Below are 19,545 nucleotides of genomic sequence, written 5' to 3'. Positions count from 1 at the left end.
CATGTAAGTTGGCTTGCTGAGCTTGAAGGTTTGTTGTCACCATAGTAGGTAACATCAGTGAGCGTCTCTGGTGAAGTGGAATGGTTGAGAAACAGTGGAGGACTTTCAAAGAGAATTTTCAGTGCACAAGGAAAGTTCATTCCAGCCAGAAACAAGGAAGAGCCAGCCTTGGATAACCAAGGAAATAAAGGAAGGCATCCAATTAAAAGCGCAGGCTTTGAAAGTAACCAAGAGTAGCGGGAAACAGGAGGATTGGGAAAACCTTAAAGAGCAACAAAGAACCATGAAGCCAGAAATAAAGAAAGGAAAGGTAAATTATGAATAGAAACTAGCACAGAATACCAAAAACAAGTAGGAAAAGTTTTTTTTATAAAACTGAAAAGGGTGGCTAAAGTGGATGTCAGTCCCTTGCGGGATGAGAAAAGAGAATTAATATTGGGTAGTGCTGAAATGGCCAAGGCTTTGAATAGCTATTTTGTGTTAGTCTTCGCAGTGGGAGATGTGACTCATGTGCCTAAGGATATTATTGGAGTGAGGACCTCAATTCAGTTGTTATCACTAAAGGGGTAGTGTTGAACGAACTTGAGGGTCTAAACGTAGATATGTCTCCTGGTCCTGATGGAATGCATCCCAGGGTGCTGAAAGAAATGGCAGAAGTTATAGTAGATGCATTAGTGGTAATTTACCAAAATTCACTGGATTCCAAGCAAGTCCTGGCAGACTGGAAGACAGTGAATGTCACACTGCTGCTTTAAAAAAGGTGTAGGCAAAAGGCAGGTAAACATAGGCCAGTTGGCTTAACATCTGTGGTCAGGAAAATTCTGGATTCTGTCATTAAAGAAGAAATAGTGAGACATCTGGAAAGAAAGAGTTCTACCAGGCAGCATGGATTCAGTAAGGGAGGGTTGTGTTTTACAAACGTACTGCGGTTCTTTGAGGATGGAGGGGAACAGGTGGATATTGTATACTTCGATTTTCAGGAGGTGTTTGATAAGGTGCCACACAAAAGAAACATCCATAAGATAAGAATGCATGGAGTTGCAGAGAATGTACGAGCATAGATAAAGGACTTGTAAACCAATAGAAAGCAGAAAGTTGGGATAAATGAGTGTTTCTGTGCTTGGAGATCAGTGGTGAGTGGGGTGCTGCAGGGGTCAGTGGGCCCGCAACTGTTCATGATATCTATTAATGAGTTGGAAGAGGAGACAGAGTGTAACGTATCCAAGTTTGCTGATCACTAAATTGAGTGGAAAGGCAAACTGTGAGAGGATGTGGAGGGTTTGCACAGAGATTTAGATAGGTTAAGTGAGTGGGCCAGAGTTTGGCAGGTGGAGTACAATGTTGGTAAATGTGAGGTTATCCACTTTGGGGGGGGGGGGGAGTGGAAATGGTCGAAGTAACATTTAAATAATGAATGATTGCAGCACGCTGTTGTGTAGGGGCACTTAGAGTGCTCATGCATGAATCGCTGAAAGTTGCAGGTGCAACAGGTAACCAGGAAGGCGAACGGAATATTGGCTTTCATTGCTAGAGGAATTGAAATTAAGAGCAGGGAGGTTCTGCTGCAATTGTACAAGGTGCTGGTGAGGCTGCACCTAGTGTATTGTACACAGTTCTGGTCTCCTTACTTGAGGAAGGATATACTGGCTTTGGAGGTGGTGCAGAAGACATTCACCAGGTTCATTCGGGAGATGAGGGGGTTACTCTATGAGCAGAGGTCGAACCGCCTGCGACTATACTTGCTAGAGTTTAGAAGATTGGGAGGGGATCTTATAGAAACATATAAAATTATGAAAGGTAGGCAAGTTGTTTCCGCTGTGGGTGAAAGTAGGCTAGGGGAAATACCCTCAAGATTCGGGGCAGTAGATTTAGGACAGAGATGAGGCGAAACTGCTTTTCCCAAAAAGTAATAAATCTATGGCATTCATTGCCCAAGGAAGCAGTAGAGGTAGCTGCATTAAATATATTCAAGACACCGTTGGATGGGTTTTTGCATGGAAGGGGAATTAAGGTTGTGGGGATAATGCAGGTAGGAGGAGCTGAGGCAATGAAATTAAGAGCAGGGAGGTTGGTAAGAGCAGCCATGATTTTAATGAATGGCGGAGCAGGCTCAACAGGCCAAATGGCCTACTCCTACTTCTATTACTATCCAACCATGAAATCATACAGTCCTTGATCTTGTCATAGCACAGACTGAAAAACTGATCAAAATTCATGTCATCATATTAGTTCTAGAAGGTGAATTCTACAATCCACTTTTACATGAAGCCGATCCTCAAGCTTTTTCCATAGCTTAACAGGATCTCCTTGGTCCTCTTTAGATAAGTTTGAAGTGTTGATGCTATGCAGCTCTCCATCTTCATGGTATACCTTTGTTTTCATCACTTGTTTATTCAGTATGCAATCATTAAGTCTAAAAGGCACAGATCCGTGCTTTAGTTTAAAGTCCTGAATTCCGATAGGACATCTGTGGCTTTTGAATTCATGCTGATTATTGATGATGTGGTTTTCCAGTTTGCATAATGCTTTCACTTTTTCGGGAAAATCGCTGCTTATCACCATTTTGTATTTTAACACAATTAGCACTCTTCCTGGATGAAGTGCAAAGGTTCAGTGAATTCAAAGTCTCAAACAGGTCTATTTAACAGACAAACTTAACTTATAGTTACAGAGCACCATATGTATACATCTTGCAGCCTAGTGTGCTTCTGCTAGAACCCCTCATGGCTGCTGACCCTGTGATGTCATTCTGGTCGTTGGCTTATTATTGTACTTGGCTGTTAAATCAGTAACACAGCATACTAAGTTTCTGGAATCTATGCTGAAACATTCAGAAGCTGACACTAGATCCCAATTCAATCCAAATTAACTTTTATTTTTGCAGCTATGGGGTCAACTGTATTGGAGAAAACCAGACTATTATAAATGATAAGTCTTTGCAGTTAGTGTCGAGTCAAAAGGTTGTGGATTCAAACCTGCTCCAGCACTCCTTGCACAATCTGTTGGTTAAGTGCAGAGCTGAGCAAATACTATATTGATAAAGGTACAGTAATTTGAGTGAGTCTTTTAAACTGAAGTCCTCTCCATCTGTTCTGAAGGACGCAAGAAACTTGTTGGAATTCTTTTAAGAGCAAGAGGTCTCATGGTACTCTGGTCGACATTCTCTCACACTCAAAGCTACAAAAGACAATTAATTAGTGACTTATCTAATTTATTGTTTGTGAGAACTTTCTTTGTACAACTTGCCTATCATGTTTGCCTCCATTACAATAGTGCTTTCTGTTTCGTTGTGTAGGTGGATTTCATGGGTTTTGAAAAGTGGTTATCGGGAACCAATTAAGATGGAAGACCTCGGAAAACTCCCTCAGGTTGCTTATTAATTAGTGTATTAATTTGTTAGAACGTGGACTTCTTTTAAAGGTTCTTGTGTAAAAGAAAAAAATGAATTATGCACATCTGAACTGTCAGTCATTTTTAAAGATTTACTTGAGTCAGTATGTAATTCTTGGCAAGTTGCAGTACTCCAGTGAAACCTGGCAGGTTGGGTCTTTTTCAAGTGAGAGTGGACTTCTTTCCACTATTATTATTCTTTCAATAATAAATTTTTCTAACCTATTGTTAGCTTCATCATTGGAATGTACCATCTTTGTTAAAGAAATCAGCTTATATGTACAGAAGGGAAAATATAAATTCTGCATCAGTTAACTGCAAAGTAGTAAATAGAAATTTGAAAATGTACACCAGTGAATTTAGAATTTTTTTTATCTGAAGCTTTGGTGGTTCGAAACTATTTTCTTTTGTTTATATTTGTCCCCACTCTCTACTGTGCAGGTTCTGGGTATGCATCATTGCCTCCCTTAGGTGCTTCGACTGATAGTAAATTTTTCAAGTGTGTATATGTAACTAGTGTTCACATTCTAAACATTGTAGTTATCCACTCTTATATTTGTATTTTTCTCTTAGGAAGAAACTGCACAGAAAAATTTTGATTTATTAAAAATGTATTATGACCAGCAAAAGGTGAGTAAGTTTTTTAAAATTCTTGGTAGCTAGATAATTGAGAGTTTATTTCCTAAGAAGGAATTATAATTTAAAGTTGGTATTTTGAAATTTAATTTTAGGCAAAGGCACCTTCAGGAAGAGCAGGATCTCAAGATCTAGCCAAAGTTTATGTCAAAGCTTTCGGGGGCCCTTTCCTGATAGCATCAGGTTTGAAGATTATTGGTGATCTAGCAGGATTAGGGGGGCCACTCTGCATTGATGGTATTCTTAGATTTGTGTCTGCTGAGTCAAAGGAATCAGAGAAGGTAAGAACAATTGTACTTTTTTTATTTGCGCTGTTGTGTGTACAGTTTTGAATCTGACCATGTGGTCATATACAAAGCTAACATCCCAGATGTTTTGGTTTTGAATCCCATCACAGTCAGTTGTAAAATTGACTTCAGTCACTGTGGTATTTTGCAGATAGGCCCAAGAAACATTCAATAAAAGCTACCAGATTTGTCAGCCAACTCAACCTTTCACTGATATATTTTCAGCAAATACTTCCTAAGATGCTACATCAAAGGTTATTGCAGAAAATAAAAGTTAATGGTGTAGGGAATAACATATTGGGATGGATAGAAGATTGGCTTACTAATAAGAGTCAGAGAGTAGTCCTAATGGGATATTCTTTAGTAGGCAGGATGTAATGAATGGTATGCCACAGGGATCGGTGCTGGGGCCTCAACATTTTATATAAAAGAACTCAAGGCCATAGGTTTAGAGTAAGAGGGGACCTAAGGGGCAACGTTTTCACACAGAAGGTGGTGAGTATATAGAGTGAGCTGCCAGAAGAAAGGCGGCACAGTGACTTAGTGGTTAGCATTGTTGCCTGGTTTGATTCCAGCTTCAGGCGACTGTCTGTGTGGAGTTTACACATTCTCTCCATGTCTGCGTGGGCTTCCTCCAAATACTCCAGTTTCCTCCCACAATCCAAATATCTGCAGGTTAGGTGAATTGGCCATGTTAAATTGTCCATAGTGTAGATGAGATTCATTAGTCAGGTGTAAATATAGAATAATAGAGTAGGGGAATCAGTCGTGGAATATTTTTAATGCAGAAGTAAATCGATTCTCAATCAGTAATGGGGAAGCAATGGCCTGGTGGTATTATTGCTGGACTTAGTCTAGAGACCTAGATAACATTCTGTATGAATGAGTTGGACTTGGGGATGAACTGTAATATTTCCAAGTTTGCCTATGGGCAAATCTAGGTGACAATGTGATTGTGATGAGGTTTCAAGCAAATTTCCTCTCTTTTAACCTGCATGGAAGCTAACATGCAGGTATAGCAAGCAATTAGCAAGGCAATAGATATCTTGGTCTTTATTGTAGGAGAATTTATCAACAGGAATAGAGAAATTCTGATGTATTTGTTTAGAGCCTTGGTGAGATTGCACTTGGAGTCTTAAGTATAGTTTTAGTTTTCTTACTGAAAGAAAGTTGTACTTGTCATAGAGGGAGTACAATGAAGTTTCATGAAACTGATGCCAGGAATGGGAATCATCGTCCTTTTTGAGGCGAGATTGAGGAGTTTACGTCTGTATATCCTGGAAGAATGTGAGGTGATCTCCTCAAAGCATTAAAACCTTGACAGAGTTTGGCATGGTAAATGCAGGAAGGCTGTTTCTCCTAGAGTATCTCGACTGGGGGACACAGTTTCAGAATAAGAGGTTGTGTTTCACTTGCAATGAAATGATGAGGAACTTTTTAAATCCTTGAATTCTCCACTTCAGATACTGGTGAGAAATTGTGGAAGATATTCGAAAGAAATTGAAAAATTTTCCAACCCGATAATGACCTGTTTATTCCTACCCTGTTTATGTCTCAAATTATTCTCAGTCTATGGCAGTATATTACCCCAAATCTTATGCTGTAATTTTGAAGACTTGTGTTTAAAAGTCTTTTGTGTTGGACTTTCATTCAAAGCCTTCTGAAAATCCAATTTTTCCACATCTCCTGGTTTCAACCTGAATATTCTATTAGATGAGGATTCTGAAGATTTTAGACACACGCTCAAAAACTCTAAATAGGTTTGTTAAACATGATTTCTCTTTCATGGATCAATGTTGAGTGCCTGTCATTATTTTCTAAGTGTCTAGTTATCACAACCTTTACAATAGATTTTAGCTTTTTTCTGACTACTGATTTTAGATTAACGTATATGTATAAATATACTGTGAAAAGGCTTTGGTCATCTTGAATAGTATAAGTAATACTGTTCTATATTTTGATTTCACACAGGGAATACATTTTGTGAGTTTCTGGGAATTCATTAGTAATGGATACGTATTGGCATTCTTGATGCTATGTACAGTTCTCCTTCAGAATGTTTGCTTACAGATTTCATACTACATTGTTATCCGAGATGGAATACACATAAAAACAGCTCTTCAAGTAAGAAGCAGTTTTCTTTTTTCTCTCTACCTTTCAAGTCAGTTTTTGAAATCCTGTCTCCCTTTCTAAACCTGTCAAGATTTTCCAAGCGTTTTACTCTATGGAAGTTTTTAGTGATGCTCTTTCTCCTTCTCCTTGACATCATAAAGCAAATTTGCTTTAAGGTGTTAAATGTGTTATTGATCAAGATTTAGATTGTTACCATTTTTTCCCCAAAATCAGTTGGTATATTTCACTCTGGTCATGTTAAGAACTTCAAATTCTTGAACTCGGAATGCCTCTTCTGCCGATGCTACCTCATCATTGCCGACGCTCCAGCCACTCCCATAGCCAATAGATTTCCCAACTCTCGAGCACCTGGCTCAATGCGACCTCAGAGAACTGACCAACCAAATCAAGTCCCCAGGACTGAGGGATCAGTGTGAGAAATGTTCTATGTGCTGGCAGACAGTGGCTGCTGAGGTCCTGTTTGGCATGAGGAATTAGTGTTCCGTTCAAAAAAAAATTTCTATCTGTTTTCCTGTGCAAGAACAGTTGGGACAAAATGATAAAGTTTTTAAAGACATTATCCATGTTTCGAAGGACTGACAATGAGCTTAAAAATCCAGACAAGAGTTGAAAACTAACTTCATGCTGCACTATAATTGCAGTTTAGGATTTGTCATACAATGAACTCTGGCAACTCTGCATTTTAACAACACCATTGAAGTTATTTCATACATTTGGGTGGGGGGGAGGGGGAGCCATTGCAAATGCAACTGTTTTTGGTTTAGTGGGCAGAGTTTTATTGTTGATAAATCTACTGTGCGAAGCAATTTGGCAGTTATTTAAATTAGGTCATGGTTCAGAATTTAGCAGCCATATGAATGTATCACCTGTGAGTTATGTTAACCAGCGCTCAGGGAACAGCAGCTAAAGGAAGGCAAGAATTCCCAAAGTCCAGATTCAGCAATTAAGTACTAATTTAACACTGCTTTTGGGACCAGGAAGCACCGATGTGTATTTTCATCCCCCCCCACTTGCTGCCCTCCATGGTAATGTGTCATCTTCCTGGTGATTAGATTAGATTACTTAGTGTGGAAACAGGCCCTTCGGCCCAATAAGTCCACACCGCCCCGCCAAAGCGCAACCCACCCATACCCCTACATCTACCCCTTACCTAACACTACGGGCAATTTAGAATGGCCAATTCACCTGACTTGCACATCTTTGGACTGTGGGAGGAAACCGGAGCACCCGGAGGAAACCCACGCAGACACTGGGAGAATGTGCAAACTCCACACAGTCAGTCGCCTGAGGCGGGAATTGAACCTGGGTCTTTGGCGCTGTGAGGCAGCAGTGCTAACCACTGTGCCACCGTGCCGCCCACAAACCTTGTCTCTTCCTATGATCTGCCTCTCCCTTTTGCCCTTGTTTCACTCATAATCCAACAGCAATCTTTCTCCCCAACCCAGATTTGCCCGTTGCTTTGAAATACATCTTTCCTGTCTGACAGCAAACCCATCTTCAATGTGGCTGACTGTCAGATTTTAAAAAACTCTTTAGCCTTTAGTTGAATTTGGCAACACCTCCAATTTCCTGGTATTCCTGGATTTCCTGACTGCTGGCAGATACCTTGGCTCCCTCCTTGCTTATTGTCCACATTGTATTGATTTCATGAGTCTGTGATTTTGATTTTAAAGCAAAGTGCTGGAGTATTTGGTTAATGTGTAACCTTAATTATTTTCTATAATATAGTACAACTGTAACATAAAATGGTTTGGTAAATGAGATCCTCAATGTGGTAACATCAGTGTGTTCTCCATTGATTTTCTTAGACGATGATTTACTTGAAAGTCTTGTCACTGCCTACATGGGTCTTCAGTGGTGGTCATCTGACCGTAGGCCAGATAATCAATCACATGTCAGTGGATGCTTTTCAAATAATGATGGCAGCATTTATGGGATACTATATCATTGCAATTCCAGCACAGGTATGTTATCTACATAAAAGCTAAATGAATGTTGATTTAATGGAAAATGAAAAAGGTAATGTATAAAGTAAATCACATCTGAAATTTTCTCCTTTAGATTAGCCCACAGGCTGTCAATAATGTCTAATTTCTCACACTACCTGTCAGGCATTTAGTAGTAAATTAAGAATAATTTCCTCCAGCTAAATATGGGGAACACTTGAAGCCATTATCTTCAGTCGCCTTCACAAATTCCATTCCTGAGCTACCAAATTCATTCATGTCTCCAGCAAATGTTAAGGCTGAGCAAGATTACTTCCAAATTAGAGCATGCGAATGGCAGATTTGGGAATCCTGCCATCTGAAAGCAGAAACAAGGGAAGAAATTAGACTAAGGTTGTATCCTGTAAATTATGGTCTGAAATTATTAAATTAATAGTTGAGTCTGGAAGCCTATAGCATGCGATACTGTTCTTTTGAGCTTGTGTGGACAAAGTTCAAACTTTCCATATTCTATTGTTAGATATTATTAGAAAAAGACAGCTAGGTATGCAAAGCAAATACTGTTGTAAACAAAATGTGCTGATGTAAGGTAACATGAGGTACAGTGGCTTTACTTAAGGGCAAATTATTCAAATTCCACACTAACTAATAGGCTAGGATGATAAACTGTTAGGGATTTTTGAAATTACCCATTTTACATGTTTGACATGGAGATAGACTAGCTCTTATTACAAGAGTGTGAATCTGGTTTGATTTTGCTTTAGTACTTATTGCAACATGAATAATTTATGTTCTATTAAATGCATTAATTGTATTTTGATTTCAGATTATACTGGCAGTGCTATTACTCTATATGCAATTGGGATATAGTGCTTTGATAGGGGCATCTATCGTCATTATGCTCATCCCCCTCCAGTACTTCATCTCTAAACGATTTACGTCTATTCAAAGAAAAACAATGGAATGTTCAGATGACAGAATAAAAAAATCAAATGAAATGCTGCAGAGTATAAAGGTAATGGTCATATGCTGAAGTATTGGGGGATACAAGGTTACTAAATAAGAAGCATCAAAAATCTAATTTTGAAACATAATTTGCATGAAGTCATTCTTATTTGGGGAAATTCAGTTCTTATTCTCATTTATATTCTAAATATTATTGTGATTTTAATGTTAATTTAACTCTCCCTTTTGAGCATTTAGTCGCTACTGTATGCTGTCTTCAAATTCTTTTTGGAATTGAGCGCTTGTTTGGAGGATGTGGTGTTATTATGAACATGAGTAATGGGAGAGCTGTTCCTTTCATTGGTTGAAAATGGTGGAAATTTGCTTTCTTTTTGTATCCCTCTAATTTGGATTCCTCCTGGTCATGATGTTGTAACTTAATCAGACTTGCATATGCCATCCAATTGTAGCAAACCATCCCTCTCCGTCCTTTTAGTTTTAGCCATTGGAGCTGATCGCCTCCTTTTCCCCGAACTCCTTTACTCTCTGGTCCAAATAGGTCAGACTGCCTTCAGCTAGTTTCATTCTTCTTGACTGAACCATGATCAGAGATTCACATGTAATTACTTCGCTTCCCACTCTGAACCATTATCTTTGGTGATATCCTAGGATTAATTGCTGGTTTTCAGCTACATGCTGTCCTTGGCGACAATACCTAAAAAGAATGTCTGTCTGCCTGCCTGTCTACTGTATGATGACGACATGCAGATTTATCTCACCATCATCTCACCTGATCTCTCCACCATCTTGAGCTGTGATACTTGCTTGCCTGACATGTCGTACTGTGAAAATGTGAAACAAGAAGGGAAATAAAATACGATTGCCTTCTATGGCCACTTCTGTTCACCTATTCACATTTTATGGAAGCATTTCAAAGTTGATCATTCCAGATGGAATGTTGCCAATATTAAGGATTAAGCTCTGACAAAATAATAATTTTGGGGAAAAATCTATTACATAAACTTTCTAAATTCATAATTAAAACAGCTACATATACAAATGCCATATCTTATCTTGATCTATTAATCTTGGATAACTGAAGTACAACTATTTTGTGTTGTCACTGTTTTTCTCAGAATTTCTACTTTTGATTTATCAGAAGCCTAAAAAGAATTAAAGCTTCATTTAAATTGTTCTATGATATGAGCTGTTTCTAGTTGGACCTTCCTTAAATGGCTTGCATAAAAGAGCTTTTGAAGTGATTGATGTTATGTGAGGCTTTAATGCATATGTTAGTTTTATAGCCGGTCAGAGTTTTACACTTGAAAAAAAGGTCCTTTCTTTATCTTCCTTGTTCTCTTTTGCATACAAGTGACCTCATTCTTTACAATGGCAACAGTGGATGGTATATATTCCATCTCAAAGTGTGATGATAGGGATGATTTGAATATGAATTCTTCACTTGCCCAGGCAAATTTGAGACGTTGCTCTTATGTCATACAAGGAGAATCAAAGCACTCTAAGCTGTTGAATGGAACTAAGAACGACTCTGGAAATATTTTACAGTATTTTCTTTTTAATTTAAAGGCAATCAATCATACATTCTTGGCTAATGTTTCTCGATTTCAGAAATTAATGCGAGAGGTGAAGGAAATTATATTGGACTCTGAGCATGTTGAGACAATAATTCATGACTCTTACAGATTGAAGCTGACCTGTCAAATCATGCCTGCTGCTTTAAAAAGTTATTGCAAAGATAAATTGTGGAAGAGGTAGTATAATTGTGTTGTAAATGAATAGTTACTTTTGACAAGAAATAGGGATATGAAGTAAGTAGCCAAATTTGGTAGGGTATGGCAAATGCTGCCCTGCAAGACTGTGCATTGAGGCTTTGAGTTTTCACCGTATTTAAAAATGGCTTGGATAAAGGAATTGAAAGCTATAAATTTGATTACTGATGACATTACCTCCTTTGGCACAGTAAAAAAAGCAAACAGGTGTGAGCAGCAAGTTGCAAATGGCCAATAATAAATTAGGTGATTGGCTAAAACTTTGGCAGATAGAACTCAACGTGGCAAAGTATGGAGTCATCCGCTATGTACTTTCTAAATAGGACAAAATAGGATTTATGGATGAATGGAAGGATTTAGGGATCCAAGTACAGAGATAACTCAAAGCTATTGAACATTTATTGTAATCAACAACCAGTCGCTGACAAGAATGGAAATTCTGTGTCACTGATCATGGATTCTGTGGGTCCTTTTGTGGCTGATGAGCTCAATTCTAGTGCTGCGTCTCTGACCAGAAGTGTGGTAAGTGTTTCTGGGAGGCAGAAGTTGTCCTTGGCCTTGAGATTGTTGTTGTGTTCCTTTTCTGTACTATGTCTTGCCTATGGATGTTCAAGGAGGAATTGTGTCCCTTCATGTAGAAGTTTGCTCCAAGTCAGAATCTTCTGAATGAAGGTGTCCTGTGCATTGATATTGACATTGCATTTCTTGAGGGAAGCCTTTGAAATGCTTCCTTTGACCTCTTCTTGGATAATTATTGTGAATGTTAATGGAATGTTGACTTCTATCTGAAAGGGGATAGAATACAATAGTTTGCAATTTATGTTACAGCTGTCCCTGGCTCTGGTTGGACCCTATCCAGAGTACTACATTCAGTTTTGGATATCTGTGCTCAAAAAGGATACATGGATCTTGGCAGAGGCACAACATAAATGACGTTGGGTCCATAAGGGGGTTAAATGATATCAAATTGCATGTACTTGACTTATACACCGTTGATTATATAAAATTAATTGGTAACTGAAGTGTTTTGAGAATTAATTAAATTCAATTGAATAGATACTGTGCTGAGAAACTACTTCCTGTGGTCGACAAGTCCAGAACAATTGGAGCTCCAGATCTCGTACATCTTCTATCTTCCACTTAGCCCACCCCCAAAGAAAAACATTGATGTTAGTTAGGTTAACTGAAAATCAAAAAAACTTGATCAGGTTAGACAAAAGGTTAAGATATCAATATGGAGAGTTGTACTTTAGGTGGTATTACCCAGGCCCACCTGAAGCTTTGAGAATGGTCGGTTGATACTTGGCTGGAGGCAAAACTTTTACTTCTTGAAATTGGGTTAAACTTTCTATTAAGTTCTGAGGACTTTACAAGCAGTCGTATTTCCCAATTCTAAATTATGACGTCTTTCGCATTCGTTAAGTATATCATGAATTTTCATAGCACCCCAACCTGCTGAAGTTATGTTCATGGGTACAGTTTTGTTGGCCAAAAATTGGAAATGCATCTGTTCATAGCATGACTATATAGATGAGACGTGTACCTGGTGGAGTCAACTGCTTCCTCTAAGCTTTGGTGAGTAGAAATTTCTTCACTAATTTGCCTCCCTCAGAAAGTAGCCATTTATTTGTGCAGATGTTTAGCATTAAGATAAAAGCCTCTCTAAAATTCATTAGTTCGTGAGAAGTCTCAAAGAAGTCTACTACCTTATACATAATGATGTAATATTAGGGCTGAAGGCTGAATAGGCTCCTCTAGGGATATCAGTGCGAATGGGATAGGGGGAAGAGCAGGAAAAACTGGGGAGATAATCAAAGGCTGATAGTCAAAGAGGAGTGATTGAAGGACAGGTGAGATACAAAGTGAAAAATTATGGAAGGGAAAGTATATTTGAAAGGGAGACAGTAGAGAGTGAATGAGTTGAAATCAAAATTAGCAACCACCATCTCCAAGTTATTTTCCAAATGAAGAAATGCGTGATACAAAAAAAGAATCTCCGATGTGTTTGGATGTACAATGAATATACACACCCAAATGAAGTTATCAAAACTATAACCGTCATCAGGACTCAATGTTAGCTTACTCACTGTCTGTGGATGTTGTGATGTGGAGGTACTAGTGTTGGACTGGTTTGGACAAGGTCAAAAATCACACGACACCAGGTTACGGTCAAGATAAGAGTGGTGCTGGAAAAGCACAGCAGGTCAGGCAGCATCCGAGGAGCAGGAAAATCAACATTTTGGGCAGGGGCCCTTCATCAGAAAACCTGATTCATCAGGAACCTGGTTATAGTCCAGTAGGTTTATTTGAGAACACAAGCTTTCAGAGCCTTGCACCTTCTTCACATGCAAGGGGCAAGGGTCTGAAAGCTTGTGTTTTTAAATAAACCTGTTGGACTATAACCTGGTGTGATGTGATTTTTGACCTTGTCTATGGATGCTGCCTGACCCGCTGTGATCGCCAGTATTTTTTGTTTTCAGTATAACTGTCAAAAGCTAATTTTGTATGCAATCGCTTGAGCCCCTGGCAACAAAGATGAACAATCACTGCACGTAAAAGACAATTAAGGTATCAAAGCTTGAAATCACTACCTTTCAATCATTTCCAGTCATTTGCAAGAAAATTTATCAGCAGTGCTGACAGAAGCTTAGGATGGGGTAAGGGGGCTTAATGCGCAGTTGTTCATACAAGACCATTCACAGGTCTATGTATATGAGGGTCACCTACTTGCAATGAAATTTTTCTGCAGTTTCAGAGCTGCATTGTAGGACCTAATGAAGGTCAAATAGACTGACATTGACATTGTGTTATTTGGCAAATGCATACAAAGCTAAGATAATAAACACCAACATCTTGCATTTGTCAGCATCAGAAAAGGGGAGAACCAGTCATGGGGTTTTAGTGATTGCTGTCTGTACGGGTGACAAAATGCAAAGCATCTTATTCCTGCCTTTGTTCACAGATTAGGAACTGTGCCAGATGTTGGAACTATTCTACACAGCAACTGTCTTAACATCAATAAAATGAAAACAGAGAAGGGAAGAGTAGCAACAGCAGAATCTGAGATTCAGGGGTAGGGGGGTATTGAAGCTGTGGATGAACAAGCAGCACGTTGAGGAAAGCACTGGCCTTCAGCAATGTTGAGGCAGTCCACAGGGTGTACAGAAGACAGCCCAGCTACCTCCAGAAAAGTTAAGGACTTTGCAGAGGAAATCTTTCCAGGAGTAGTTTAACCATTAATTACACTTGCCACCTCCTGCAAGCAGATCTGCAGTAGTTAGGCTTGGGAGGAAGCACTATGCCTGTGGGTCTGACCATCACAGCAGCACTGAGCTTCCTCATCACTGGCTCTATTCAAAATTTAACTGGGGATTTATGTTATATCTCCAGTCATCAGTCAGCAAGTGCATTTGTGAGGTTATTGATACCATTTTACAGGAAAAACAATTCAGCTTGTTCAGTTTACTATGGGCCTAGGCATCCAAGCTGCTTGAGCTGTGGGCTTTGTAACTATTGGTGAGTTCCTGCTAGTGCAAGTGACCATCAACTGCTCCTATATGGTATTCTGAGCTCCATCATTCAGCCAAGTTCCTGCATAGCAGTGGGATTTACATCCTATTGTACAGCCTGTTTGTGACAACACACAATAATTTTTGTATGTGTGCATCTGCTATCCAGGGAACTTCTGCTCTACTCCTTATTTACATAAAGTACTATGGCATCAGACAGAACTTTGATCCAGTCTGTGCAAGTTTTTTTTGACACATCTGCCAGATATTTCACAGCCTCTCCATCAACTCATTAATGGACAACTCCAGTGGCTTGTCATTTGCACTGGACTCGACTAGGTTTGGTTTTCCAGCAGTTCTGAGATTGGAGGCCTTGGCTGTTCCTCCTTCCTCCAGTTGTTGATCTGTTCCAATGCTATGCTCATGGATATGTGACTCTGAGCTTATTCTAAATGCATTACCTTCTGGGGCGCATCCTCTGTTAGTCTAAGCTGTTTGTCCTCTAAAGTGCATTTTGTAGGCCTGGGAGAGATGGGCTTGGGGACTGGGGTTTTTCCTCTTCTGCCGCTTACATGACTCGGTGATCCAGAGACCACCGAGATAAACATAAAGGTTTGTTAGTGTTGTGTGGTGCCATCCTTACCCAAAGGTTCATTAAACTGTTGATACTTGATGTGCAAATTGGAACTTTTCTCGTGAGATGGTTCTTCATGTCAGTCTCACCTTCAACATATATTCCCCTTTGTTTACTTGACAGCTGAGCTCAACGGTCTTTTCCCCGAATTGAGTGAGGACCCATTATGCCAGTTATCCTTCTCCAGAAAGATAGACAAGTTATGATACATTAGCATGCATACATGATCACTCTGCCTGTATTAATATGATACAAATCCCCAGAGCTGTGATTTCCATGTGGGTTACTTGTAAAATGAATAAGGTATGAAGAAGTTGAGTCAGTGGGTTTGGGATAAAGTATGATTCATGTGGTCAGGGACCTAGATCAACATTCGCCCAGTCAAGTGCCCTAAAAACTTGTGTTTCAATAATGTCTCCTCTTCTAAACCCCAACGAGCCCAAGGCCAACCTACTTTACCTCTCCTCACAAGAAAATCTCATCATATCCAAAATCAACTTAGTGAACATTTGTGGACTGTCTCCGGTCCTAGTATTTGTTTCTTAAATAAGATGTCCAAAACTCTCTTTTGTGGTCATGGGTAGTACACATTGACTGAATTCATCTGGAGGCTCACTGAAGCTGTTATCTGGTATGGTGACAAAACATCTGAAACTTAACCTTCCAGCTCAGAGGGAAACCTATATCCAGAACCTCAACCTGAGCTACAAATCTTCTCAAAATGCGCTAACTGAACTAGCTATTTGCCCTTTAAGCTGATCTATGGTGATACAGTAAATTTTTCTGTCCAAAATGATTAAATCTTCTCAAAAACTGCTTCTAACATTGTCAGGCCACCCTAAATAATGATATTTTGCAACTGTTATAGTTGCTTATCGTTGGCTGTTGTCAGCTGCAGTTGTCTATACTGGTTCTGTAACAGATCAGCCTTGATTGTCCTTAACTTGGTTGTCAAGAGCAGCACTTTATATCAAGAGGAACATCTTCGTCTTTGTGTGGTTGGGTCATCTGTTTGGCATATTAGATGTAATCATCCTAGTACTTGGCCTGCATCTCACTTCAAAGCCTGGCAGATCATGATTCAAATGTGACATGTAGTTTGTTCTATCACAGTGGGTGTGGTTTGAATCTAATGAATTATGATTATACTAAGATCTGTGCATACAGAACAGATAGAACACCCCATGATGCTGAGATCAATTTGCTCATTCACATTGCAATGTGATTCTGTAAATGTACAGAATTGGTGACCTGGAACAACTGATCTAAATTTGTTATATACTGAAATTATCTCTCATAGGCTGTACCTCGGAGTGCCACTTGCTCAGGAACCGCTTTCAGCATGCATAATGGTGATATGTTGGCATTAGCTTTCATGTAGATTTTAGGTTTTGGTGTGTGCTTTCTTGCCCTTTCAGGACATACAGAACATAGAACATTACTGTGCAGTAAGTCCCTTTGGCCCTCAAGGTTGCGCCGACCTGCAGGACCAATCTGAAGCCCATTTAACCTACACTGTTCCATTTTCATGCATATGTTTTTCCCATGACCATTTAAATGCCTTTTAATTTGGTGAGTCTACTACTGTTGCAGGCAGTGCGTTCCATGCCCGTACTACTGAGTAAAGAAATTACCACTGACATCTGTCCTATATCTATCACCCCTCAATTTAAAGCTATGTCCCCTTGTGCCAGCCAGCCATCACCATCCAAGGAAAAAGACTCACTGTTCCCACTATCTTACCCTCTGATTATGTCGTATGTCTTAATTAAGTCACCTCTCAACCTTCTTCTCTCGAACAGAAACAGTTTCAAGTCCCTCAGCCTTTCCTCGTAAGACCTTCCCTCCATACCAGGCAATATCCTAGTAAATCTCCTCTGAACCGATTCCAGAGTTTCCACATCCTTCCTATATTGCGGTGACCAGAACTGTACACAACTGTCCAAGTGCGGCCGCACCATAGTTTTGTATAGCTGTGGTATGACCTCGTGGCTCCAAAACTCAATCCCTCTCCCAATAAAAGCTAATACAACGTGTGCTTTCTTAACAACCCTATCAACCCTGGGTGGCAACTTTGAGGGATGTATGGACGTGGACACCGAGATCCCTCTGCTCATCTATACTGCCGAGAATCTTACCACTAGCCTAGTATTCTTTATTCCTGTTGCTCCTTCCAAAGTGAATCACCTTACATTTTTCCACATTAAACTCCATTTGCCACTTCTCAGCCCAACTCTGCAGCTTATCTATGTGCTGCTGTAACCTGCAATATCCTTCAGCAGTATCCATAACTGTACTGACCTTGGTGTCATCCACAAATTTACGAACCCATCATTCTATGCCCTCATCTAGGTCATTTATTAAAATGACAAACAGCAGTGGTTCCAAAACAGATCCTGTGGTACACTTAGTAACTGAACTCCAGTATGAGCATTTCCCATCAACCACCACCCTCTGTCTTTCAGCTAGCCAATTTTTGATCCAAACTGCTAAATCACCCTGAATCCTATACCTCTGCGTTTTGTGCAATAGCTTACTGTGGGGCACCTTACCAAACGCCTTACTGAAATCCATATACACCACAACAGCTGCTTTACCCTCATCCACCTGTTTGGTCACCATCTCAAAGAGCTCAATAAGGTTTGTGAGGCACGACCTACCCTTCACAAAACCATGTTGACTATCCCTAAACAACTTATTCCTCTCTAGATCATTATAAATCCCATCTCTTATAACCTTTTCCAATACTTTACTCACAACCAAAGTAAAGTCTATAATTACCAGGGGGTTTCTATGTCCCTTAAACAAGGGGACAATATTTGCTATGTGGCAATCTTCTGGCACTATTCCTGTAGACAATGACGACATAAAGATGAAAGTCAAAGGCTCTGCAGATTCCTCCCTTGCTTCCCAGAGAATGCTAGGATCAATCCCATCGGGCCCAGGGGACTTATCTTTTTTCACACTTTCCAGAATTGCTAACATTATCTCCTTGTGAATCTCAATCCCATCTAGTAGCCTGTATCTCGGTATTCTCCTTGTCCTTTTCCAGTGTGAATACTGATGGAAAAATATTCATTTCGCGCTTCCCCATCTCCTCGGACTCCGCGCACAACTTCCCACAACTATCCTTGATTGGCCCTAATCATTCTCTAGTCATTCTTTTTAGATTAGATTACTTAGTGTGGAAACAGGCCCTTCGGCCCAACAGGTCCACACCGACCCTCCGAAGAGCGACCCACCCAGACCTATTCCCTTACATTTACCGCTTCATCTCACACTACGGGCAATTTAAAATGGCCAATTCACCTAGACCTGCACACCTTTGGACTGTGGGAGGAAACTGGAGCACCCAGAAGAAACTAACGCAGACACTGGGAGAATGTGCAAACTTAACACAGACAGTTGCCTGAGGCGGGAATTGAACCTGGGTCTCTGGTGCTGTGAGGCAGCAGTGCTAACCACTGTGCCACCGTGCTGCCCTGATATATTCCTAATATACCTAATTGAAGGCTTTAGGGTTCACTTCCTGTCTCGGGCAACTGTCTGTGTGGAGTTTGCACATTCTCCACGTGTCTGCATGGGTTTCCTCCGGGTGCTCCGGTTTCCACCCAGAGTCCAAAGATATGCAGGTCAAGGTGAATTGGCCAGGCTAAATTGCCCGTAGTGTTAGATGAAGGGGTAAATGTAAGGAAATGGGTCTGGGTGGGTTGCTGTTCGGAGGGTTGGTGTGAACTTGTTGGGCCGAAGGGTCTATCTGCCAACGACTTCTCTCTCTCTCTCTCTCTCTCTCTCCTTCTTCTCTTTCTCTCTCGCTCTCTCTTGCCTTCTCGCCTTCTCTCTCTCTCGCCTTCTCTCTCTCTCGCCTTCTCTCTCTGTCTCCCTCTTGCTGTTCACTCTCTCTCTCTCTCTCTCTCTGTTCTCTCTCTCTCTCCTTATCTCTCTCCTCTTCTCTCTCTCTCTTCTCTCACTCTCTCTGTCCTTCTCTCTCCCCCTCCGCTCTCGCTCTTTCCCCCTCCCCTTCGCTCTTCCCCCTCCCCTTCGATCTTCCCTGTCTCTCTCTCGCTCTCGCGCTCTCTCTCTCTCTCTCCCCCTCTCCCTTACCTCTCTCTCGCTCTCCTCTCTCTCGCTCTGTCTCTCTGTCTCGCTCTCCTCTCTCTCGCTCTCGCTCTCTCGCTCTCCTCTCTCTCTCTCTCGCTCTCCTCTCTCTCTCTCGATCTCGCTTTCGCTCGCTCTCTCTGTCTCGCTCTCTCTCACGCTCTCTCTCTCTCGCGC

General features: G+C 40.4%; 1 protein-coding gene across 7 annotated transcripts in view; it reads left to right on the top strand.

Moving 5' to 3' along the window:
* Positions 1–19,545, top strand: part of LOC140477463 (ATP-binding cassette sub-family C member 9-like) — a 154,399-nt gene that overhangs the window by 24,797 nt on the left and 110,057 nt on the right. For all 7 annotated transcript variants that reach the window (XR_011960740.1, XM_072571401.1, XM_072571399.1 and 4 more), the window contains exons 4-9: positions 3,296–3,368; positions 3,964–4,020; positions 4,122–4,307; positions 6,285–6,437; positions 8,255–8,410; positions 9,219–9,407. Coding sequence is in view for 6 of the 7 variants with exons in the window: in XM_072571401.1 (XP_072427502.1) it covers positions 3,296–3,368; positions 3,964–4,020; positions 4,122–4,307; positions 6,285–6,437; positions 8,255–8,410; positions 9,219–9,407 (814 nt within the window). In the remaining variant the exon portion in view is untranslated. The remainder of the gene's footprint in view (positions 1–3,295; positions 3,369–3,963; positions 4,021–4,121; positions 4,308–6,284; positions 6,438–8,254; positions 8,411–9,218; positions 9,408–19,545) is intronic.

The sequence above is a fragment of the Chiloscyllium punctatum genome, chromosome 5 (assembly GCF_047496795.1).
Source record: "Chiloscyllium punctatum isolate Juve2018m chromosome 5, sChiPun1.3, whole genome shotgun sequence".
NCBI classification, from domain to species: Eukaryota; Metazoa; Chordata; class Chondrichthyes; order Orectolobiformes; family Hemiscylliidae; genus Chiloscyllium; species Chiloscyllium punctatum.
Note: the sequence above shows the minus strand (reverse complement) of the source record. Positions and strands in the feature narration are given on the sequence as shown.